This window comes from Equus quagga, chromosome 2 (genome assembly GCF_021613505.1).
Source record: "Equus quagga isolate Etosha38 chromosome 2, UCLA_HA_Equagga_1.0, whole genome shotgun sequence".
Taxonomy (NCBI): Eukaryota; Metazoa; Chordata; class Mammalia; order Perissodactyla; family Equidae; genus Equus; species Equus quagga.
Genome location: NC_060268.1, coordinates 148,514,131 through 148,540,709, shown reverse-complemented (window position 1 = coordinate 148,540,709; position 26,579 = coordinate 148,514,131). Strand labels below are relative to the sequence as shown.

At 36.7% G+C, this 26,579-nt stretch overlaps 1 protein-coding gene across 6 annotated transcripts in view; it reads left to right on the top strand.

Annotated features, from left to right (window-relative positions):
• The window catches only part of CPEB3 (cytoplasmic polyadenylation element binding protein 3), a 179,833-nt gene that overhangs the window by 52,592 nt on the left and 100,662 nt on the right, over positions 1 to 26,579 (top strand). For 5 of the 6 annotated variants that reach the window (XM_046652654.1, XM_046652652.1, XM_046652655.1 and 2 more), the window contains exon 3: positions 18,535 to 18,694. In XM_046652654.1, the coding sequence (XP_046508610.1) occupies positions 18,535 to 18,694 (160 nt within the window). The remainder of the gene's footprint in view (positions 1 to 18,534; positions 18,695 to 26,579) is intronic. The other variant, XM_046652657.1, reaches the window with a different exon arrangement.

Sequence of the window (26,579 nt, the reverse complement as noted above, 5' to 3'; positions counted from 1 at the left end):
AGCTCAGGGCCAGGCTTCCTCAACAAAAAGAGGAGGACTGGCAGTAGTTAGCTCAGAGCTAATCTTCCTCAAAAAAAAAAAAAAAGGGAATAATTTAGCCTAGAATGGTTTAAAAAAAAGTGATAGAGAGGGTCCCTGTAGCTCAATTTTTTTTTTTTTTAAAGATTTTATTTTTTCCCTTTTTCTCCCTAAAGCCCCCCGGTACATAGTTGTATATTCTTTGTTGTGGGTCCTTCTAGTTGTGGCATGTGGGACGCTGCCTCAGCGTGGTCTGATGAGCAGTGCCATGTCCGCGCCCAGGATTCGAACCAACGAAACACTGGGCCGCCTGCAGCGGAGCGCGCGAACTTAACCACTCGGCCACGGGGCCAGCCCCTCAATTTTGAAGAATAGATAGAATTTGGCTGGATAGAATGGGAATCCAAAATAAAGAAAAATGAGTGATAAGGGGGGGTTATTGAGCAGACCTTCTTGACTAGAGCAGGGGACTTTTAGGTCTTCATGAGAGATAGGGATGGATTGGTTGTCTCTTAGGATTAAAAAAACCCAATACATTTTTATTTACTAGATTCCACTTGGTTTTAAAAAGACTTTAAGATGTCATTGTACATATCACACTGCAAGAGGACATAGATTAGAAGTAGGTGAGAAAAATGAGATAAAGGTAAAATAAGAATAAGGATGCAAAATGGAGTCCAGAATTAGACTAATACTGATGATGCTTATCACCATAGTGACAGTCTTGAATGTCTGGCTTAGGAATGTGGATTCTCCTGCAGACCATAAAGATCAGAGCAGTGGCACAATAAAAATATGTTTAGAAAGACCAGGCAGATAGACTGAAGAAGTATATGTGCCTGCCGCAGCACAACCTGGGAGCAGGGAGGCTGGTGAGGAGGCATGATGGTTATCTTGGGTTTAGCACAAATCTAGGAAGATATGACTGTAAGAAACCTTATGAAGGAAAATATGTCAGGAGTGCTGACTGATGGAGTAGAGGATATAAAGGAGTGCAAGATGGTTCTGAGCTCTGTTATGCTGAAAACAGTATCTACTTTTAGGTGATTTTTTTTTCCATCTTTCTCTTTTCCTACATGGCTTTGCTCCAGCTAAAACTTGGTGACACTGTGTGTCCCACACCATTTTCCATGGCGGTCCCTATTCATTAAAAGGATTGAGGGAGAAGAGAAGATGGTCTTTCTCCTTTCTCTCTTTGGCACTCCAGTGCATCAAACTGCTGCCTTCTCTTTGAATCCTATTATTTGAAGCTCAGGAAGTCAAAACTGCTGTTGTCTATTCTCAAACTACTGATAAGGATATTTCCATTTCTTGAATTCCTGTCCCCACAATAGGTTGAGTGTTATGGTGCTAAGGGGCTATTCAAGTAAAAATAGGCAGCAAGCATGCAATTAAAAGTAGGGAAGTAGAACTGATGTAAGGTCAGGCTCTGGGAGTGAATGAGAGCATCTCTTTATGCTATAGTGTTCCCTGTAACAACCTGTATTGCTCTTCCTCCATAGAATTCACAAAAGGGTCATCTTATCTTTATAATTTATGTTGGCTCATTGTGGGAAATACACTTGCATGTAGGCTGGAGCACAGAGTCTGCGCTGGTAATTTTTTGCATTGAAACACATACTCATATCTCTCTCTTTTATATACATATGCATACACATATACATGCACCCTGTAGAGACTAAGAAGGAGACATATTGAGTAGACCATGTAATTGTGAAGTAGTAGTAATGATCTAAAAGTCAATATCTCTCTTTGATTTTGGAATACTGTTTTGTCAGTGGTCATCCTTAATCATGTTCTGTTAGTATGAACCTAATTTGATTTGAGCATTCACTGATGGTGGAGAGAGACTGAAGAAGCATACTGAAAATCAAAGTAAAGCTACCAAAATTGCAAAATTGATTGTGGGTCATATTGCTAAATCAAGTAAATGTGTTAATATTTAGATGCAACAACATTGGTTTTTGACATCAATGTATGGTTCCCAAGATGGGAAAATTTTTTTTTTTTTAAAGATTTTATTTTTCCTTTTTCTCCCCAAAGCCCCCCGGTGCATAGTTGTATATTCTTCGTTGTGGGTCCTTCTAGTTGTGGTATGTGGGACGCTGCCTCAGCGTGGTTTGACGAGCAGTGCCATGTCTGCGCCCAGGATTCGAACCAATGAAACACTGGGCCACCTGCAGTGGAGCGCGCGAACTTAACCACTCGGCCATGGGGCCAGCCCCAGGAAAAATTTTTATTCTGATGTTCTGTTGTTAGGTTGCCGTAGGATTTGGAGGGTATCTGATGTCTTTGTTTATTAAATCTTTTACTTACTGGAGTGTAGAACACAGAGAAAGTTGAAAGGAAATGGTTAAAATAAGTTTGGGTGGGATAGGTGACTGTTTTGGGTAAGTGAAAATGTTTGTGTGTTGCTTGAGATTAATATGTGTGCAATGGTAAAAAGTGAAAATTGAGTCATATGTATGGTTTTCTGTTTAGTGATTTGGGGATAAATTTAGCTTTTCATAAATACGGCCTATTTAAGTAGCTGTAATTCTGGAATTTAAATATAGCCATTGATTGGAATCATAATGGCAGGGTGCAGTTCACTCTGTACTGGGGAGACTTGGTGTTCTTCAGCTAGCTTGCCACATTCTAATCAGCTCTAGACTAGAGGGTTTACCTTGGTTGTTGGGCTTTGAAAATGGTGTTCCACTGAGTCCTGAAACTGAAAGAAAAGTATAGAGATGGTCACATTTATGTCTCCTGTAAAACTGCACCCATTTGTACTCTAAAGACGCAGTCAGGAGTTGAGTAGCAGATTAGGGAAATAATAAGGGTCTACAAAGTCTAAAAATTTAGATCATGTTTCTAGCCTGTTTATAGGACTCAGAAATGTCAGTGAAATTGATATTATACCTGTTGTTTCTAACTTAATGTTAAGTTTTCCTACTCTGTTGTAGCAGAAACCTTAGTGCCCACGTGATTTACGCTTTTACTCTTCTGAAATAAGGTAGATTGCTACAAGTGTGGATTTTAATTTACATAGTTTTAATCACTAGACAGAGCAACTTATATATTCTTTCTAACTGTTCCTGTTTGTTATGCCTCCTCAACACAACTTATTGCATTTTCCAACTCTTTGTCGTTGACTTTGTCAGAGCCCAAACAAAGACCACTAGGGAAACCTGTTGATTGTACAAAACTGGGTTTCCTAAACTTGCTGAGCAGACATCACCTCGACAGTCTCAGGAGTGTCTTAGAGGGGGAGAAATTAGAGTTCTTAAATAAAGTTTTGGAAGCTGAGGTTAGTCATAGGGTGGTTTTAGAGCAGAAATTAGTAAGCAAAGTTTGGGCAGGGATTGGTTGAATTTGTAAACAGGTCTAGTTGCTGGAATAGTCAGTGGTCTTAACTTTGGAACATAGGAATTGAAACTGTTACCGTTAAATCTATTTGTATGTAGCAGCGCTGCCAAATAGAAATAGACTGCAAGGCACATAGGATAATTTAAAATTTTTTAGTAGCACATTTGAAAAGTAAAAAGAAATAGGTGAAATTGTATTTAACCTGCTGTATCCAAAATATTTCAACATGTGATCAATATAAAAATTATTGAGATGTTTTACATTGTTTTTTTCATACTAAATCTTTGAAATCCAGTGTGTATTTTACACATAGAAAAATCTCAATTCGTTCTAACAACATTTCACTTGCTCAATAGCCACATGTGGGTGGGTTGCCTTATTGGACAGTGCAGATATGTAGTCTTATCTTAGAAGAAATGGGTCTGAATGAGCTGATGTTTAAAACAATTTGATCTTAGGTAGTTTTTGTTCCATGTCATGATTTCACACAGTTTATCTGTACTAGAAGTCATAGTATAGTTTTATAACTTGTGGTTTCTGTTTCATTTCTCACTTTTATGCCAAAATCTGTGGTTTTCCATTAGCATTACAAAAATTATTGTAATTTACAAGGAGAATGTAAGAGTTTTCTTGTATGCTTGATAGACTGTCTACCAGACTGAGCCTCTGCTTCCAGTAGGTAGAATTTTCATCAGATTTTCTAAAGCTATAGAGTGTTTGAACAACGATAACAAATATTGCCTGGAAATGGCTAAATACGAATATTAGACTGCCACTTTTTCTATTAATTTTATGTGGTGCTTTCTTTACAGTTGACAAAAGCATGTTACGTATATCCTAATTTGTTTCACTAAAGATATTCCTTTATTATCTTTGAGTTTTTACGTTTATATTTTAAATGAAATTGTTTTTATATAGGATAGATGAGTTGTCAACAAAATTGTAAAATTATTCAAATGAAACATTTTTAAAAACACAATGTATCTATTGAAATCTTGTTCATACCTGCAGTTTTTCCAAGTGACTACAGATTTTTCAATAGTTTATGTATTGTTCCTTAAAGCGTGTGTTTGTGTGTGGGGGTGTGTGTGTGTGTGTGTATATGCATGTTTGTAATATTTTTCCTCCTTTCTTTTGGTCTCTGACAACTTTCCTATCTTCCATTATTTCAAAATAATTGCTGGAGATTTTTCATATGCCTTATGTATATTCAGTTCCACTTAGTTGAATGCAATTTATTTGCCACTTCCCTCTTTCACAATTATGGTTTGTAGCCTGTAAATCATGCCTGACTTTTACCTTGGTTCATTATTACTTCATGAAAACAGAATTGAGGTTCATTCTGAACCTCCGTACCATGACTGTCTTCACCTTCCTGTGTGATGGCAGAGAAGAATGGTATTTTGTTTACTTTTTTTATTTAACATTCTTTTCGTGCTTACTTTATGCTACATAGTGTACTAAGTGCTTTACAAATACTGTCTTCATAAGGTAGGTGTTACTGTTATCCACATTTTTCTTATGAGGAAACTGATTCACAGGGATGTAAATTAACTTGTCCAGTTCTATTGAAATTTCAGTGCTTATGATGTACTCTGCTTATGATATTTTACTTTTATCTAACTGTAGAGCAGCAGAGCGTTATAATTCTGCCTACCACTGGCCATCCCAGTGAAAAGACGATTATCTTGTGTATACAGTTGTACAAATAGTGAGTTCTGTCTTCTTTTTCCTTTTCATTTCTTCTTGGTTTTCTCACCTTCTTCCTTCCTCAAATTGTGTGTTGAAATTCCTCTTTTGAGTCTTTGCTTGTAGAATAGTCTCATTGAATGAGGATAATCACAACGCTGCCAGTCTACTTGCTTGTTTTTCCCTCTGCCTCTGGAAGGCGTAATATATTCTGGTTGATAGTAGAGTCCATGGAAAGAGTTATATATATATATATATATACACACACATACATAAACATATATTTATGTTTATGTATTTACATAAGTTTATATATATAATTTTTTTACATTGGTATTTCACTTTTTAGGCAATAAGTGTTTCCAAAACATTTTGGGAATAAAATTAAATTTTATAAATTGAATCAATTTAAGAAGTTTCAGATAGCTTCAAAAAAGCTTCAAATGTGTAAACCTTAAAAGGAGGTCCTACTTCAATTACTTTTCAAAAGCAAATTATTACTTCAAGTTTTTGATTTAAGTAAACTTTCCTCAAAATAGAGTTTGACGCACAAATTGAAGTAAAATATTAAGGTTTTTTTCTTTTCTTTTTCTTTTTTTAAAGATTGGCACCTGAGCTAACAACTGTTGCCAATCTTCTTTTTTTTTTTTTTTCTACTTTTTCTTCCCAGGACCCCCAGTACATAGTTGTATATTTTAGTTGTGGGTCCTTCTAATTATGGCATGTGGGATGCTGCCTCAGCATAGCCTGATGAGTGGTGCCATATCTGCGCCCAGGATCCGAACCAGCGAAACCCTGGGCTGCTGAAGTGGAGCGCGTGAACTTAACCACTCAGCCACAGGCCGGCCCCAAGGGTTTTTTCTTTCTTTTTTTTTTTTTTTTTACCAGTCCTTTAATAGGTCTGGAAGAGTGACTTAAAATTATGGACTGAAAAAATGCTTTAGAATTATTCATGTTTTTGCTTTCCCTTGTTCCTGTGGAATTCAGCTTAATAAATAAGAAAACAATAATATAAGAGGGTACATATCTCTTTCACATACACACCCCACACCAAGATGACTAGAAAATAATGGTTAGATAATAAACAGAGATGAGAATTTTTAACTGGGAATGGTTCTCAACCTAGAGGCAGAAGAGCACAATAGTTTTAAGACTCTGAATTGCCTGGGTTTGACTCCTGTCTCAGATACTTTCTGTGTGATATCTTTGTGCCTCAGTTTTCTCATTTGTAAAATGGGATAATAATAGTATTTACCTCAATAAGCTTTTGTGAAGAAGAAATGAGATAAAACATGTAAAGTGCTTAAAACAGCACTGGGCATAAAGCCAATATTGACCAGTTCTGCTCTTATTTAATTCCAAGAGTTTTTCATAGCTCTATTGTTGGTTTAACAAGAGGAGAAAGGTTCTGGGAAAAGTTGAAGTGGGATATAGGGCATGCTAAGTAAGGCTCAAAAGAACTCCTTAATGAGGTTCAGATGAGCAAAGATGTCTGTAAAAATGCTTTATGAGATGTAAAGTACTCTATAAATAAACTATTATTGGAAGACATTAGATTATTTGTAGCCTAGTATGCTGGAGAGTGCATATTTGCAGATCAGGCTCAACAGATAGTGTTAATATTCCCCTCCAGATCTCCAAAGTTGAATACCAGGGAAGAGATTTAAGACCATACCAAAAATGTCTTTAAAATAAAGTCGGATTCTTTCGTGGTAGACATTATTCTGAAATTGTACATATTCACACACAAATTAACCTGATGCTGTCCTGGAGAAAGGGTTTGCTAAACTACATCCTTAATAGTATTTGCAAACAAGTCTTATCTATTTATAGCCTATACTCTATATATCCTTTGAGGAATCTCTTCTTGGGTCCTTCCAAATTTCTTGAGGAAGCTGGGCCCAGGCGTCTGTGCCTCTGGCCTTCCTTTTTTGGAAGCTTTCTGATCTCTCCGTCATTTGTGCTCCCATAATTTCAAGCACATAGCTCTGTTATTACATTTACCTCATTATATAGTAATTATCTGTAAACTAGACAGCTGGCTTCTTGTGGACAGAGAATATGCTTGGACAAAGTGTATGCCTCGCTTAACTTTTTAATCTTTAATGCCTGGCATATTAAACTTCCCAATAAATATATGTGAAATACGTGAAAAAAAAAAAAAAGTAAAACAGCCCTTAGCACACTTGGCAAAATTTTGTTAGCACTAACATTTGAAAGTAATAAAGAAAGCTATTCTTCTAAAACATATTCTGTTCTTTAGACATTTTGGAAATTCTGACTCAACTTTTCTTAATCTAAATTATTGCATTTTACTTTATGATCTCTAAAGTACCTTAAGGTAACATTACTAAAATGATACAGGCTTCATTTTAAAGTACAGTTTTTAAACTTCCAAATACCAAATATTTTAATGAATATAGATGCTTTGCATTTTAGATGATTTAACATGTTCATCTTAAATGTAGTTACATGTGTTGGAAGGTTAGGTTAAGGACATAATGTTCTTTTCTTTCTGGAATGCTTACATAAATAATTTGTATATGGTTAGCTTTCTTCAGGGACACTTGATTTGTATTAAGAACTGAATTTAATATTTATTTTCCTCATCTAAAAATAGAGATTTTAATATCTACCTCATAGGACAGTTTTGAAGATTAAATGAAATAATCCAGGTAAAGTCCTCAGCACAGGGTCTGGCACATATTAATCTTCTGTTATATCGTAGCTATGACTTGATCAGTTCTACAAGACTTGTTATGAAAAACAATGTACACATCCATTTCCCTCTCCCCAGAGGTAGATTGGTAGCTATTTTTATAAACCAGCGTCATCTTATGGTCAGAGATGGGCTGGGCATAAAAGGGGTTAGGGGGTAAGCCTGCTCAAATTCAAAAATAATAAAGCTTTAAAAATGGTTAAGACAGTTTGGTCTTTTGACCATACTATCCTATTATATTTGTTTGATTACTTTATTTTTATTATTGTTCTCATCTGGAATCAGAATTGTGCAATAAACTTGAGATGCAGGGGTTCTTTTTGGTTTGTTTTTTTGTTTGTTTTCTCTTCTTCCATTAGAAGAGAAGAATTCAGAAACTGAGAAAAAATAATGTACTTCTCTTCCTGTGGTCCCAGTCCGTCAGCTTGGAGTGAATTCTCTTGGTACTTACCAGGTTCCCTGCTTAAAAATAAATACATGTGCACCTTGGTGACCTCTCCAGTGGTGGTGGTGCCAGAGAGTGACAGTGAACTATAGACAGAGCTATAGTCCATAGCTCTTAATCTGTGTATACACTGGGCATCTGTTGGGTTCTGAAAGGGGGTAGAACCCTAGACATCTGCTAGCCCAAATTGGCACAGTTGTTTCTTTATTGCTTTCTTCTCCATAGGGCTATTTGCATAAAAGCAGCTGTGCTTTGCTGCTCAGTTTTTAAATACAAGGATCATGGAGGATAACAGGGGGCCACAGCAGAAGCGTTCACGTCGCGGCCCCTGTCAGATTCTGGTGAATCTGCGAATTCTGCTGTGTATCTCCTTGCTTAACCATTCAAGTCAAACAACAATTGAAATGAACAGCAGCAGGGCAGACTTTGGTTTTTATGGATATAGTATCTTTTATGGTCTAGTATTGCTTCTAGCCAGATGCTGGAGCACATCATTCTTAAAATGTGCCCTGGTTATAAATGGGACGGGCTGGGTCTCTGAAGGACACAGTACATTACTATAAGACAGGAATCTCTGAGATAGAAAAACTCATCAGAAACAATGGAAGACATGAGAAGATGCTTCTTGTGGATAATGTGACTAATAACTCCTTGTAGGTCTCTGGAGGAGTGTTAAAGGCATCCTCAGAAATGTAATTGACAGGGGCCAGCCTGGTGGCGCAGCAGTTAAGTGCACACGTTCCGCTTTGGCGGCCTGGAGTTTGCTGGTTCGGATCCCAAGTTCAGACATAGCACCACTTGGCAAGCCATGCTGTGGTAGGCATCCTACACATAAAGTAGAGGAAGATGGGTATGGATGTTAGCTCAGGGTCACTCTTCCTCAGCAAAAAAAGAGGAGGATTGGTAGCAGATGTTAGCTCAGGGCTAATCTTCCTCAAAAGAAAAAAAAAGATTGAAATGTAATTGACACATATTATGACGATGGATAGCATTAGAGTTATGTTTTGAGCTTTACTACTGTCTTGTTTAGGTTTAATTACCTGAGTCCTTTAGTGACACCTGAATGGAACAGCTGGAGTCAAGACTTTGCATTTCTTCAGTCATAGCTGAAGTGTAGTGTCATAGTTCCTGTTAAAATCTTAGAAAAGCTTTTTTTTTTAAAAGATTTTATTTTTTTCCTTTTTCTCCCCAAAGCCCCCCGTTACATAGTTGTATATTCTTTGTTGTGGGTCCACCTGGTTGTGGCATGTGGGATGCTGCCTCAGCGTGGTTTGATGAGCAGTGCCATGTCGTGCCCAGGATTCGAACCAACAAAACACTGGGCCGCCTGCAGTGGAGCGCGCGAACTTAACCACTCGGCCACAGGGCCAGCCCCAAAGCTTTTTTTTTTTTAAATAATAGCTTTATTGAGATATACCATGAAGTTTATTCACCCTTTTAAAGTATACAGTGCAGTGGCTTTTAATATATTTACAAAATTGTGTGTCAATCATTACTGCCTAATTCTAGAACATTTTCATCACTCCAAAAAGAAACCCTGTACCCATTAGCAGTCAATCTCCATTTGCCTCCTGACTGCCCCAGTCCTAGGCAGGGACCGATCTACTTTCTATCTCTATGGATAATTTGGACATTTCCAAAATAACCTATTCTGGACCTTTCATGTAATTGGAATTATACAACATATGATCCTTTGTGACTGGCTTCTTTCTCTTATTATAGTATTTTCAAGATTGATCCATTTATAGTACATACCAGTACTTTATTTCTTTTTTTTAAAGAGTGGCACCTGAGCTAACAACTGTTGCCAATATTTTTTTTTTTATTCTTCTCCCCAAAGTCCCCAGTACATAGTTGTAGATTCTAGTTGTGAGTGCCTCTGGTTGTGCTGTGTGGGACTCTGCCTCACCGTGGCCGGATGAGCAGTGCCATGTCTGTGCCAAGGATCCGAACTGGCGAAACCCTGGGCCGCTGAAGCAGAGCGCACAAACTTAACCACTCAGCCATGGGGCCAGCCCCTATTTCTTTTTATTGCTGAATAATATTCCATAATGTGGATATACCACAATTTGTTTATCCGTTCATCACTTGATGGGCATTTGGGTAGTTTCCAGTTTTGGGAAATTATGAATAAGCTTGTTTTATAAAATTGTTACAAATGTATTTGTATACAGGTTTTTCTATGGACATGTGTTTTTATTTATCTTGGGTAAATAAATACTTAGGAGTGGGGTTGCTAGGTTGTATGGGTAGGTGTATGTATAAGTGTATAAACTCCCAAACTGTTTTTCCAAAGTGGCTGTACCATTTTGCATTCCCACTGGCAATTTATGAGATTTCTGGTTGTTCTGTGTCCTAGTCAGCATTTTGAAATTGTCAGGGGTTTCCTTTGTTTGTTTGTATTTTAGCCATTCTAATACATGTGTAGTTCTTTGTTAGTTTTAAATGAAACTCTTGCAATGTGAAACCATCAGAAGGACAATTTAAATGCAAAGCACTTATTCACTGAATGCCTATTATGTGTCACTGCTAGGTGATGGGAATATGGAGAAATAAGACACATCTCTGCTCCCATGGAACTTGCAGTTTATTGAGGATGACAGCCATGTAAAGAAATAATTACTCTAATACTGAGTTGGTGCTAATTACCTGGAGTTAAAATATGGGAGTGGTGAAGGAGAGTCCAGCTGTGCCTAGAGTGGTCAGTTTTGTGGAAGGATTTTGACATTTATGATCAGTAAAAAGAAAACAATATGAGGAACTACATGTTCTTTGCATAATGTTCTAAGATAGGCTTTGGTTGCAAAGGTCAAGCTCCCCTTACGTTATCATGCCTAATAAGCTGCTTGGGATAATATTCTGCTGGCTAACAACCTAGTGATTTGGGGCAACATTAACTAGTCACATATGCACGATGGCCAGGGAAGGGACAACTTTAATTTTGTAGTGCCTTGAAGCTTGCTCTTTTGACCATTGTGTAGTTACTTCTTTCCCTTTCTGTATCCTTGCTAGATTTGGCTCAGACTTAGGTCTGACCCAGGTCTGGCTTTCTGCCTTTTACCCAGCAAACTGCTAAACTGTATAATCACTCTTTTTGTAAGTGCATATGTACTTAGCTCTGAAATGTTTACCACAGTCACAAGTGATAGCAATAGGCATTTGTACTTTTTGTCTGGTTGATCTTTTCAACATTTGCCGGGCTAGATCTGGCCTCAATATGTAGGCCATTTCAGGTGAATAAGGTGATTCTAAGAGCCCTGTTTCCCTGTGTTGGATAAAGGGGGCCTCTTGTCTGACCTGTGTGGCAAACCAATGAGAAGGGCGGTGAAGGAAGATGGGGGATGGCAGGGAGCAGGAGGAGACTAGGTGAAAATTGCTGGGTTATGCTTCAAGTTGTCTTGATTATCTAATTTTTAAGTGTCCCTCAGAGCAGGTGAAACTGTCCTCTTCCTTTTTTTAAATGTCTTGAGAACCTTGGTTAGCTTGGTTTGCTGTTATACAGCAAGGGAAAATATAACCTGATAAAAAGGTTAAAGTAATTGCAATTAGTCATCCTCAAGAAGAAAAAGACAAGGAAGTCATAATTTCTTTGTATACCCTAATCTTATTCCAGGCTATATTGAGGGTTCTTGAGAATTTCTTGCTTGGAGGACTGGGTTCAACAATAATTTTAAGAAATATTAAAATTCATAGCAGGGGGCCGGCCCCGTGGCCGAGTGGTTAAGTTCGTGGGCTCCACTTTGGCGGCCCAGGGTTTCACTGGTTTGGATCCTGGACGCAGACATGGCACCACTCGTCAGGCCACACTGAGGCGGCGTCCCACATGCCACAACCAGAAGGACCCACAACTAAAAATATACAACTGTGTACTGGGGGCTTTGGGGAGAAAAAGGAAAAAAAATAATAAAATCTTAAAAAAAAAAATTCATAGCAGATGCTGATCTATTGTTTTTCTCTAAGGACAGAAAAGGAGAAAGGTTTCAACTTCATAAGGACTTTAGTTATGTAAAAGAGCATTTGTTTGTTATTGGGTGACTGAAGAAAAGTCTACAATCATGTTTTCCAGAGGGTTACAAATATGGTAGTCTCATTTGGGATGTTTAAAATTTACCGTTGACTGAAGGACTTGATACTTACTGAAGAGAGGATAAAAATCTGCATTTGAAAAGTTATTTTTTTCTCCTTCCCTCAGGCTAGTGACATACATTTTCCTTTATTTGGGAAAGGTTTTAATCTTAGGGCAAATGTCTGTCAAGTTGCTCAGTAATATAATGAAGTTCAGTTTGATATAGGAACCTCATGCTTTTGATAGGTTCTGACAAATAACAGCAGTAAGTGTTTAGAACTACAAATTCCTAAACTTCTGCTTTGTGATACATAGAAATTTTATACTACTATTCATCTAATTGTTTGCTGCTTTCATCTAATATTCATTATTAAGTGTCCTATTTGTTCTTTATGGTACTCTTAAGCACATTCTGTGCTTGAAATTATTACATTTTGAGCTTTTGGATGTACTGCCTCTTTGGTTTTCAGTCTGGGCTGGCAAGTTCCATGGATCCTTAAGTTTTGTTATTAGTGGTGTCCTTCATATAAATTGGGGGTCAGGAAACCATTGTGCCAAAGTAGGCCAAGCATGGAAGAGATGCAGTTAAAGAGCCGGAACAGACATTTTGAGAAAATTGGGGGATGGGAAAGAAACCTCAAAATCAGAAATTATTTTCTAGAATGTTCACTGGATTGATTACCTGATTTTTTTAACATAGTCACTGTGCATTTACTTTGTAGGAGGGGTATATATATAGGGTTGGGTGGGGAGAGGCAAGAGCATATATATTAAAAGGGACCTATCTCAGAAGCATAGTATTGGCCAAAGAAAGCAAGTTGCAGAATAGTATGCATACTTTTACACTTAGGGAAAAAAATAACATAAAACAGTATATATTTTCTATGGGTACATATATATGAATATATTTTAAAATGTTTGAAAGAATACATGCCAAATATATATAGTGGTCTAAAAAGAGTACAAGAAGGCAGGATTGGAGACTTTGCTTTTTCTGTAATACTCTTTTTGTGTGTATGTTTGAGAAGAGTAGGTTCACATATTAATTATGTAATTAAATATCCATTTAAAAATAGGAAAAGCATATTTGTTACCTTTAAACAGTGTTTGTAGTGTAGACAGGGAGCTGAGATAGTTTCAAATAATGTAAACTAACTAGAAAATAAGAACAGTAGGGTGGAAATTCAGAAATGGCTAGTTTTGTGAGTTAATCCTCTCTTATGTGTTGAATGCATTTAACTTTGAAATGTTTTATCTATACATACGTTGAAGCCATATGATAAATAGAAAAACTTTCCTTCGGGAATTCCTCTTGTTTTTCTATATTATTTCATGACCCCGTTTATCCTTTCCTAGCCTTTTCAAACATCTACCCACCTTTGATTTTTGATGTTGCCTGTGCCCCTTTCTTCCCAGACAAGCCCCTGTTGTTCATGGGATGCACAATAACTGACCAGTGTAGAAGCATTGGAATATTATGGCGTGGACTTGAAAGTCACAGACCTGTGTTCACATCCTGATTTCTGACCAGCTATGTGACAAGCAGTTACATAACTTTTATGAGCCTTTTAGTTTTCTCCTCTGTGAAATGAAGATAATGCCTACCCTGCAGGGTTGTGGTGAGGATTGAGACCATGGCTATAAAGCATTTAGCCCAGTACCTGGCACATAGTAGGCACCATGATTAATTTTATAGTTTGGTTCCAGAGCTGCTTTTTTGTCAGATGCTTGGCCCCTTGCAGCCTTTTGCCTTGATCTCTAGGAGAAGAAATGTCTGGGGATAAACCAGAAAGAGTAGAAAAGGGTTCTGGATTTTTCTCCCAAGAAAAATGCAAGCGAATAGAAAGGGATGGTAGAGGCAGGCCTGGGCTGTGCTGGAGCGTAGATCAAGCTACTTCTTGAGTTTAACTAGTTGTCAGCTGAAGAAGGGTAATTGACCAAGGGCAAATGAGGGTTAGGTTTCTTGAGTGGCAGGGTAGGGTCAAAGAGGCCTCTTTCTCTATGATTGTGTCAGGATTATGTTGAAGGGGGTGTTTGTGAAAAGGATTTAAGGCGGAAGGGGTAGGAGGAAGTTAGGGAGGCAGTGAGTGTCCTTAAGAGTATAGTCTGGTTTTGAGTGGGTTTTAGCCCTGGCTTTGCCACTTACCAGCTCTGTAAACTTGGGCCAGTTACTTAATCTCTCTAAGATTTAATTGCTTAATTTATAAAATGGGGATAAAAGTTACCTACGTCATAGAGTTGTAGAGAATGTATTTAGCGTGCTTATAACAGTGCCAGGCACATATTAAATACTTGATAAATTTGTTAATATTAAGTCAAGCTAGGGGAAGAAAGAAAGCAGGGCTAATGAACTGTACAGTAGGAGTGGGCTGCCTCTATGTACAACTAACGGATAACATCTGTCATTGGTTATCTTCAGAGAAAAAGAGTCTATAATGGGATGCATTGTTTATAAATGTTCTAATACTTCCTGGTGTGTTTGCTTGTTAAAAACAAATAAAAAAAGATGTTTTCCTTATTTTCCCTATGTCAGGAAACAAAACATGAAAAAAAGGCTTAAAAGGTTAGTTGTCACTTGTAACTTTTGTCGTTTAATGATAAACTGTGGTCTTGTTTTCTCGATGAGTAATTTCCATTGAATTTCACTGCAAATTTTTAAGTTTTTCTATCCTTTTTTCTATTTCTTGCAGGCTTTCTGGTTAATCAGTTATTTCAGCAACATTTACTATTTGTAAAACAAAAAGGATGAATAGTATGCAGCAAATATAAATTGACGAGGCATAGATAGAGTTCATTTTAGTGAGAAAATAATTTTCTCAGCACTGAAGTTTGTTCACTTAAGAAGCTTGTGCAAATTGTGTTGTACATTTCACATCATATGTCTTCATCTGTTCACTAGTGAACCCTGTTAAGTTAGCATCCCTGAACCCCTAGGTTTTTAAATCTATGTTCCAGTTCTCTGAGGTGGCATCTCAGAAGTCTCTTTGTGTTCTCCCTAATATTCCAGTAGCCAGCACTGTGCAAATGCCTTGTTGTACATTTTTTCATTTAGTACTGAAAACAACTATAAAGAGAGAATTATTGTCACTCTCATTTTATAGATGAAGATAACCAAGGCCTAGGAATTTTTTCAGAGTGACATGATAGCAAGTGGCAGGAAACTCAGATGCTTGATTTCAAAATTTGTGCTTTTAAAAACCAGGCCACAAACTGCTTCTCTAACCCACAATCAATTGAAAGACTGCAAAGCTGACCAGGCTTGTTTATTTCCTGCTGCTATCCTTCTAGTCCCTTCCCTCATTTTATTGTCCCTTTTCACTGATCAGATTCATGGATGTAAAGGCTTACCTTGAAGAATCATTCAATCTAGTGGCTCTCAAATCTAGCTAGTATAGGAATCACCTGGGACATTTATTCCTTTTTAAATTATGATTAAATTGGTTTTAGCTGGAGCCCAGGAACCTGCGTTTTAACCATTTTACATGTGATTTCGACAATCTGACAGATTTGGGAACCACTTCGGATACACGAATACCCCTCCAAACATCCCCTCCAATTTTCCTGACAGGTAATCATCTAATATCCGATACTATTTTCTGACAGGAACTCACTGCCTCCTTGCCAGGAAGGTCATTTCATCAGTAATTAGATGCAACACTTACATAGAGCTTTCATTTACTATCCCATATGGATTGGATCAACTTCTTTGGACAGATTTTTATACTCCCTAGGTACTGGTTTTGAGGTCAGATCCAGGCTTGAATCTTCTCTGAACCTCATCTTCCTCTTGTGTAAAATGAGTATGTTGTTATCTACCTTGAAGGATTATATTAAGAATTAAAAAATGAAAACAAATAAACTGTCTTGGCTGGAAAGATTCTTGAATGCCTTCAGACAGCCATTTCTTATAGTCCCTTCACCTTATCAGCCTGTTTTGAAACAATCCCACTTTGCAGGGCTCTAGTTGGAAGTGTGGATATATATGATAGAAGGCTCCTAGACAATCATTCTGGGATTGTCAGTGCCCGAAGTAGGTTGTCATTTTACCTCCTCATCATCACACTTTCCTACCCCTGGCTTTTTCTTTGGACAAAAATTACGATACCTCTTAGAGGAACAGATAAGCCTGCAGTTCTGGGAATTCAGTTTTATTCCTTAAGTAATTAGAATTTCCACTGATAACGTGAACCCAAAGCAAAACAAATGATCTGCAGGAAGACCTTAAAGGTAAAAGATAAGACCTTGAGTTAGATAGAGACCAAAATGGAGAACCAAAGAAAATATTCCATGTCTCTTTTTTTATCCAATAGTAGAGACAGATAACTGAGGAGTGTTATAAAGAAAAAAATGGGGTTGAAGTAGAAAGTAGGTGACAGCAGTAAACTTAAAAATGTTGACTACTTACTCTTTGGCAAACACAATGTGAGTAAAATAAATACTTGGGTAATTTCAATGTAATCCTCACAGGTAAGATTCCATTTTACCAATGAGGTTACTGAGGACATTGAGAATAACTAAGACAAGCCTCGTACGTGGTCAATTGGCAGGTTCAGATTCAAGACACCTAGGACTTTATAGAATGTGATTTTTCAAAAAGGAAAAAAAATTACAATACACACATACACAAATGTATGTTCTTTAAGAAATAGATGTGACTTACTTTCCATTATATTGTTTACATTCCTCTGTCAAAACACCTGTCATGCTCTTATTTTAATTGATTATGTCTCCCTCTCTCTACTAAATACTTGCAAACAGGGACTAGGTTATAACATTCATCTCTGAATCACCAGGGCCTAGTAGGGGAGTTGGCCCTTGACTCGTGCATTAAGGGCTTGTAGAAATGGAATTTCTCTCTGTGGCATTTGAAAACATCTGCCCCCTCCACACCTACTCTTCATCTCTGAGTTAAAAAAAAAAAAAAAGTATAGGATTGTAAGGGATATTAGAAATAATCTCGCTCAATCCTCTCATTTGTATAAAGGGAGGCATTTCAGGCACAGATTGGAGAGGTGGATCATAATGTACCCAATTGACTAGTTCTGGCATTCTTGCCTCCTGATTCTCAGTTCAGGGCTTTTAGGACCTGTGTGTGTACATACTGCATTTATTCATTCAATAACCCTCTGAGTTCCTCATTTATGATCAGTGCTGAGGAAATGCCACCTTCCTTTCTGCTTCCCTGGATAGATATACAGCCATGCTTGCCAGAAACCAGAAGAAAACTGCCCAAGAGTTAAGACTGAACCTAGAAAATTGTCACTGTAGCTGAGGTTTTTACCTGTTGTATCCCCTTTTGCTCATCTAGGCAGTCATTTTGTTAGTTCTCTTGTTCACAGGAGAGGATAAGTGATTATTTGCAAGGTTGGATATGCTGTTTAAGAGTCTGAAAATAATGTCTCATTGCTGTAGTTTGATTTGATGTGGTTGTATGGTTGTCTTGCTTTTCTTAAACAAAAGCAAACTAAATCTGTCCTACAGTATTAAGTTAGGCCATAAGCTGCCTTTCCTTTTAGGCTCACACTACTAAAAATAATTTTTAGGTGATGGTCTCCCATGGGCTTGAGTGAAATGTGGTGGAACAGTTATTTTGTTCTTCACTTAGTTTGCATTAGCTCTCTAATTTCAAAGTGTTTTTGAATCTAATATCATGAAAACACTACCTTGGGTTAAAGTTTTTTCAGGTGAGTACCTTTCAAAAGGTAATTTTAGTACTTTGGACATGTTTTAATTTTTATAAAGTGTATCTAATGTATGGAACTTATTGGCAGTAAACATGAAAGATACCCAATAAAGTTACATTGAAACTACAGTCATCTTTTTATTTTTCAGGAAAGTGATTCTCTTCTTAGACTGAGTGTTCTTAATCATGGTCTTCCTCCAGAAAAAAACCTCTCTGTTCATTTGACAGTGGAGGCAGGGGGTGTAGGGCTGAGAGCAAAGCCAATTCTCTTGACTCTTCCTTTTGAATTTACTTCATTTAGTTCATTTGAGAGAAAGTCAGTCTGGAGTAGTGGGACGTATACATTAAAGTACATTAAGGAAAAGGATGCAATTTCATTAATTATGGGATCTTGTGTTAAACTTAATGTTGCCAAGTCATTATTCTTAATGAAAAGAATGACTGTGTTGTTAGAACTATCTGGAACTTTGATTCATGTCATCAATCCATGGCAAGAAGCAAAGGATATGGTATTAATTTTGTGAAGTAATTTTATGTATTGTCTTGTTCTCTGTTTTCATTTGTAGGACCGGAGTAGGCCCTATGACACTTTTAACTTGCACTCGTTGGAGAACTCCTTAATGGATATGATAAGGACTGATCATGAGCCTCTGAAAGGTAAACACTACCCTCCCAGTGGCCCACCAATGAGTTTCGCTGATATAATGTGGAGGAATCATTTTGCAGGTTAGGAATATTCATATGTCCATTCCTTGCTTGGTGTTTTAAACAAAAATCAGCTTTTTAATAATTGTTATTTTCTTTTGTTTTGGTTTGTTTGTTTTTGTTTGCTTCTGTAAAGCATTGTGGAATGTATTTAAAGTTTTTTTTTTTTTTTTTTTTTTTAACCTGGGTTCAGCTACCTACAATAATCAAGGTTGATTGCTTTAATCATAATGTCTGGCAGAAGCATGTGATGGGTAGCTGAGGTCATGGTTATAGCATGACCAGAAACCGGGTTTTCTTGGCTTTGTGCATTTGGAATCCTTAGCTGAACCTGGATAATTCATTTAAGTCCAAGCATGCTGCAAGGAAGTAAGAAATTTAGTAAGCCAGTTTCCAAAGACTGCTGCAGAAATCTTCATAGAAAAGTGTTCCATTTTATTAAAATATTATCACTTTCCTAGTAGAGGAAGTATCACTACACAGACTTAAGAGCCTCCAGTGATCCTTTGCAGTCTCTAAGGATAAAACACAAGGAAAATGTCTTAAAGTGTATAAACGTTTTGGGTTAAATATAAGGCAGAAAGTCCCAATGTCAGCAGTTTTAGGACTTCCTATTTTTAGAGCCCATGTAAATTCAGGATAGAGGCTGATGTTGCATTCATAATTACAGATAGTTCTTTTTAATGGGTTATAGGACTTGTTAGGGTCCCTATGATATTTTAAAATACTGTAGTGAAAATTTTCTGTGGAAAGATCCACTATACTTGGTTTTAGAGTCTAAATATCTGAAAACTGTGAAGCATTAGCCACAGGGATGCCCATCTTGTATGAACCTTTATGCCCTCCTGAGTTGTGAGGAATTTGATCCCCTCTGGTTCTCTCCAGGCTCTTATATAGGGTATGACTGACCGTGAACACCTGATAGTCATTTCCTCAAGCCACATCAGAAATTCATTTCATCATTGTCTTGTCACACTCATGATTTTCTGCTGCTTTCTTCAATTTCCAGTGAAAAGAAAGTAGTTAACAGGCTATGAAGAAGATAAAGGATTTTGAGAAAAGCTATATTTTAAGGCCTTCAGAAGTAGAAAAAAAACTCTCATTTATTCATTGTTATATTTAGTCACCGTTACCTCGTCTTTCTTAGAAGTGAGAGTGGTGTTAAAAAAAAAAAAAACCAGTGATTTTCACAGACTGTTTTGTGTTTTTAATATCTTGTAAGGCTGCATTTATCTTCCTTCTCTACCGCGAACAGCTATAAGCCTCTCTTAATTATTCTAAAACATTCAGCCCTTGTTCTCTATGCATACTGGTTTTATTGTGCTCTGTATTCTTTTCTTCTAGCAATGAAAGATTGTGAAAGGATCTTAGATTATAGTTTGTAAAATAATTTTCCAGAATTTTGTGAAGATTTAAGCAGGAACTATTTGTGCCCTTTTGAGACTAGCAATGGCAAAGTGTGAGGAGGGTACCTCGCTATGGGGTAATGTAAATACCTTATTCTATTTTTAGTGGCCCCTTTTTTTATTGGATGTCCAACTACCTCTGCAGAAATTTCTCCACTACACTTGCAAATGTGAAGTTTCATCTGTAAGAGCCTTCTGCACTGTACTTACAGATATAATGTATCCTAATAAGTTGGAAGGCACTTATTATGTACTTTTTTACAGCCTCAGTATGATTGCAACTTCTCAGTTCATCATACCACCCACATTGATTTCCTGTGAATGGACTATTTCCCGTGGTCAATGACATCACCCTATCATTGTCCTCTGCTTAGGGTTAGGGTGTCCTCTGTTTCCTGCTTCTCTTTTCCAACTGGGAGACTTTTAGATCTGGTTTATGGTACCATGTGTTTGGTCCTTATGACTTCTAATAACATAATTATGATGCTAGCATTTTAAAGGAAAGATTTTAAGTAATTTTTGACTTTAAAAAGTGGAGAAAATTATAATAACAAAAAGATAAGTAAAAAAAAGAAAAGAAACATTGTGATGGTATATCCTTTATTGTTTTACTTCCCACATAATGAATATTATCTGTTTTTAACTGGTCTTTATAATTTATTAATAGGCCTTAACTTTAGACTTTTAGACTGCTTCCAGCATTTTTTTCGTAATAGGTAATGCTGCCATGGACAAGTTCTTGCACATAGCTTTTCTTTAAGGTAAATTCGTAGAGAGGTTCTCTGGGTTAAAAGATGTAAACATCTAGGTGAATTGAGCTTTAATAGAAAGGTGATAGGCTAGGGGACTTACTGTGTGGCTTCTGTCTGAATCTGTCCAGAAGCACTTCCTTCTACTCTATTGTATTTTTTCCTCCTGCCTTTAGTATCCTCTTCTCCCACTTGAACATGGGAACACTATTTTGAGGGTCTCCAAACTCAGGTTACAGAGTCATGTGTTTTTTGTATGCTTGTGTGTCGTACCCCCCCCCCCCCCGCCCCGAGCTTGATTTTGTTCAAATACTACATAAAAAGATAAGGAAGTGAAAAAATCACCTGAGACTTACTACCTGGAGATAGCAAAGATTATTATTTTTATTAACATTCTTCCAGACGTTTTATATTCTCTGTACAGGAGATAAAATTTTAACTGAGCCTTTCTGACTTCGCAGTCATTCAAACCTGAGTTTGAATTCTGGCTCTGCCTCAAGTTGGCTATTGATCTAGATAAATTAGTTAGCCTCTTCAAAGCCTTAGTGTCCTCATTGTTAAAATAAAGCACCTACTTCACAGAGTGGGTGTGAAGGTCAGATAAACTCCCTGACACTTTTAGAACTGCTCAAATGTTATCTTTAATTTTCTTTGCTGGCAGTGGTAGTGGTGTGCCTACTGCCTGGCCTGGGTAATAAATTAAACCTTTATATCCCTACAATATTTACTTCCTTCCAGCTAGGCTGCAGCTAAATGTTGAAAGCTTTCAAATGCAAGTTGTCAAATTTTGTATTTGCCTTAGAGAAATAGTGACTATTGAAGGATAAACGTTTTATTATTATCAAAAACCACCTAAAGGAGAACGAAAAATAATCCTCCTAAGTTATGTTGGCTTTCTAAAATTGTATATCTGAATAATGTAAAGAAAGTATAATAAAATAGGATAGCACACTGATGAAAAATAAAGTACTTCATGATGTACTTAAAGTGAACTTGGTAAAAATGTGTTCACAGTGATATGACATCTTAGAAATGCAGTTAGTAAGAAATCCCTTTATTCAACTATTCTCTTGATTTGGAGAAAAAAAGGGTTAGTGGGAGGAATGACAGAATAGGAAGTTTAGGAAATAATAAGACTTCTATTTTAGTACAGAGCTTTGACAGTTTTTCCTATCACGTTTATTTATACTTATACTAGGTCAGCCTTGAAGATGTTTGTAGGGAATTTTAAAAGGTCCCCTATCTCCTCCCCCATGATAAAAATGTCAAGTAATGTAGAGGAAAAGTTAAACTGAGCTTTCTTCACAGCACCCTGAGGACTGTCTTCTGTGTTATTGATCAGATCACAGAACCCTTATTTAAATAAAAATTAGACTAATTTTTTTTTCCAGCTTCTTAAAGATCTCAAACTACATTCTTGGTTCTAACAATAACAATTTAATCATTACCTGTTGTCTCTTACCATATCTTATGCATTTCTTTTCCTATTGTTTGTTTGAGAGAATGCTTCTGAGAGATGAGGAGGGTTTTGAGAGGGGCAATGGACTAATGAAAACTGCCCCTTATTTCTTTTTTAAGTACAGAATTCTGTGGGTTGGTAGAGGTATGAGCTGAGGCCTGAGTGGGAGGATTTGTTCTCTGCCCTCTTTTCTAGTGGACTGAAGGGAAATCCAACTCTCATCATAACTATGAAGATTAAGAGGATTTCTGGCACTGGGAGAGGTGGGATAAGAGGTAGGGCAAAAGGTTCATCTCCATACCCTCTTTACAGCTGTCCTCCAAATTGCTACTAATAAGGAGGGTTCACCTAGCCACTGGGAATCCCCGTGAAAACCCAGGGTCCCTGGGTTTGACTAATCAACCCCTCCTTTAGGATTAATATTCAAAGGGTACAGAGTGACGAGAGAGCAGAATAATAGGGAAATACTAGCCACAGTGGATTGGGCAGTGTAGGTGACATTGTGAAGCAAGGATTGATCCCCTGGCTGGGGTAGCACAATATAGGAGACATCTTGGCAAAAAGCAGGAAGGAGTCACCCGTCTCTCATCCCATGCAGTCTCCCTCTTACGACAGAAGTTGGCTGACTCCTTGAGGGTTAATGCCTGATGAAACATTTTTATATATTTGAATTTTCTTTTCCTTCGCCATTCATGGAACTGAAATTTGAAAACTGAAAAGAGCAGATGTCAGTTGAGAACTAATATTGAAGAGTTTGCTTTTCAAATCTATACTGAATCTGGGGAAAAAATAGCTATCTTCTGATGATAGTACTGTAAAACATTTAAATTGACAGAAACTTGGAAGGAATCAATGCCACCCCTTTTGTGTTATAGAGGCATTTGTCTTTATTTATCACAATTTAAATTTAATATTATAGAGCCTTTCACACAATTGGCCCCTTTTGTGGAATGTGGAGGTTCCTTTGTTTTAGAAAAAGTACACCTTCATTACATTTAGTGCCAGAAAAACATACTGTCTCTTTACTTACTTGAATCGTTGCTCCAGTTCTGTTTTTGTGCTGCCTCCCTTTCGCCCTTATCAGTTTGTCTTGTATAAAAGTTAGCAGATTCCACAAACTGTTAGGGCACAGGTTCTGAGTTAGCAAGAAATGATTGTTCTTAATCTATGCAAGGGGGGAAAGTAGATAGAAGCTGAGTGATTTTTTTTTAATAGGTACCTCCCATTAATTTGCCCAATGATCCTTTCAATATAGCAGTATAATCACCTGAGAGTTTTAAAAGAAAAAGATTATGTGTACTTTAATCCTGGGCACTATGTCCAGAAATTCTGATTTGTTATAGAGGACAGCCTGAAATGAGTAAATGTAGGCACAAAGGAATTGATAACATGCCAAAAATTATCCGCTATTCATATGAGAAGAAACTAGGATATGACCTCAGGTCTAAGCTCACAGCTTTTGCTTCTTGATTCTTTGGAACATACTTAGAATATTATAGTACCAAACTTCTATTGTTTTTCCTTAAGAAAGATTTAAAACACCATTTTATTGTATTCTTACATATCATATTATTGCATCTTGTGCATACTTTTTCTGAAGGAGTATATCTTCAACTTTATAGAGAATATTGGTGGGAAATAGAATCCAGTAGAATATGCATTTTTTCTTATAACTTTTTCTAGAACACAGCACTCACATTCTGTTATGTGAAGGTCTCTGAAGGACTTGACTTTTTAGAGCAAATGGGGATTATTAGAAGAAGATACAGCAGTTGTTTCCTATCATAACATATTGCAGAAGTGAAGAGGTGACTTTCATAATTATGAATTAATAAAAATTCCAGTTTTTATTTTGGACATATTAAAGTATGAGTTTAGTTGGACTCTGAAACTTGAACAACAGGAGAGGTAGTTTTTTATAACTAGCCTCTTAAATATAAATGTGAATTGAGCTTACAAGACTGTGATTTTTACAGTCTGAAAAACCCTATGTAACCCTATTCTACAACCTCTCCCTCCATCCCCTCTCACCCCCATTATCAGGCCCTGGGCAGTGGGGAAAGTGGGACACAGTCTTCAGTTTCCACAGCATCATTTAACTCAGTAAAACCAAGTAAGCCTTCCAGTTTTCGAAACCGTATATTTTACACTATACTTAACAGATAGCTAGCTGACAAGAACAATTTAAAAATAGCAGACCATGGACAGGTAACAAAATGTCACGCTGGCAGCACCAGACTGCATTAACAAAAATCACCAGATGTCACACACTTGATTCTATTTTCACAGCTGATTAAACAGCAGTATTTGTTGGACAAAAGAAAGAAAAAAGAAATGGCCTCATCTGAATTTGGAATTAGTTTTTCTTTTGCTGTTATATATTTTCTTTCTCCTCCAAAATCCCATAGTAACTGTAAAATATAAGATGCACAATATATTAAGTAAAAAATAAAATTATAAAATAATTCCAATTTTAGAAAAGAAACCTTTACACTTATTTACACTTCCAGTTTCTCTAAACTGGAAGACCGTAAATCAAAATATGTAGACAGAGCTTGTCTTTGATTGGTGGTCTTGTTTTCTTCGTTTTTCTGTGTAGTCTAGCTTTTATCCAATGAAAATGTATTGTATTTTATAATCTGAACATTAATTTGTGAAGAGGTAAAGAAAGTAGCTTACAGAAGCCATAAGTGGTTTTACTAAAAAGAATTTGCATTTAGTTGGGAAACATTAGATTGTGCTTAAATAATTGGTCCTGATGGATCTGGCGTTGACCCAGAGTTTCTTATAAAATCTGTTGTTGATGATATTGATTAAGAGATTCGTTGAAGTCAAAGAAGCCAACAGAATTAGGGAGGTTACCTGGAAAGGGAAAAAGTTTCCTGTTTTGCAGCAAATAGTGATGCCTTCATCTACAAAACGTTGCCTAAGACTCTTGTTTTACTGCATCTTTAGAAAGATTGAATTGGCAGTCATCAGTGTGGGATAGAAGATCATAATTAGAAAACTACTGAGCTTCTTTTTAGTATCATCTCCCAGGCTGAAAAGTCCTAAGACCTCGTTGTAAGAGTCCAAAAAGGATCCAACTTCTGGAGGACTGCAGAGAGGGGCAGCAGTTTGGGAACATAAGTAGTTCCGGAACCATACAAAAACTATTACTTGATGTAGTGATTGTAAACTACATAATTCTTTACCATAAATGATGGTAGCACAGGAAATAAAAGAAGTTGAATGAGGATCAGCTAAATTTGGGCTTGCTTGGTTTTCTTGATAACTCTTTCTTATTCAAGAATGTTTAGAGAACATCCCTAGCTTTTAGGAACCACACCCACGTCTGAATATTCCTTGGTCAAAATTGAAGAGACTCTCTCTATAAGCCGTTTCTTCAGGTTCTGATAGGCACTGATTTTGAATGCTTGTTGGGTTTTTAGGCAGAATATCCAGTGACTGGCTATTTACTGTTAAATTTGAATACCTCAGAATATGATGAGTAGATCACATCTAATTTCATAGTTGTTAGTATTTGGTGGTAATAAATCCAAATAAGCTCTTGATCATCTGAAAATAATAAAGGAAAGAACATTGATATAACTAACTGAATCAAAGCCTTGCTCTGGTGACAAAATTTCCTATAATAGGTTCTGACCAAGGTGGTGGTAGGAGATAGTACTTGTTGCATATGGTGTAGACTGTAACTTTTAGGGACTCTAAAATGACGTAGGAGCTGGAAAAACGTAAGAAACATAGAGCAATTACATATACAGATACCATTAAAAATGTTTTTTAACAATGGGTAGTTTTTGATACTCCTAGTAATTAGCTTCTTGTAAATATAAAAAGATCTACAAAATCTTTCAAAAATAAAATAGGCAGTGCTATTATTTAAGAGATGATTCTTTACTAATATGATAATTTTCTATAGAAAACATTAAAATATATTCTATAAAAGAATTTTACTATAATATAAATGCTAGCAAAATAGTCTCCACAAAACTACACATAGCTGTAACATCTTCCTCCTAGTAAGGAAGTTTAAAATAATAAAAACTAAAAGTAATTTTCATTGAAAGTCCTGTACTGCTTCGTGGTAAAATTAGAATAGTTTCATCCATGAATTGTTTTGATCAATGGAATCCATCAATTGTTGATTTTTCTGTTCTTAATTACTCACTCTGTCTCTCTCACACACACACATTCATCAATACAAGCAACATTACACTTATGAGAGTTTTATTTTTTTCCCTATCTCTTAATATGAAATGACCTTTCACAAATTACTGTGACCTGAAGGT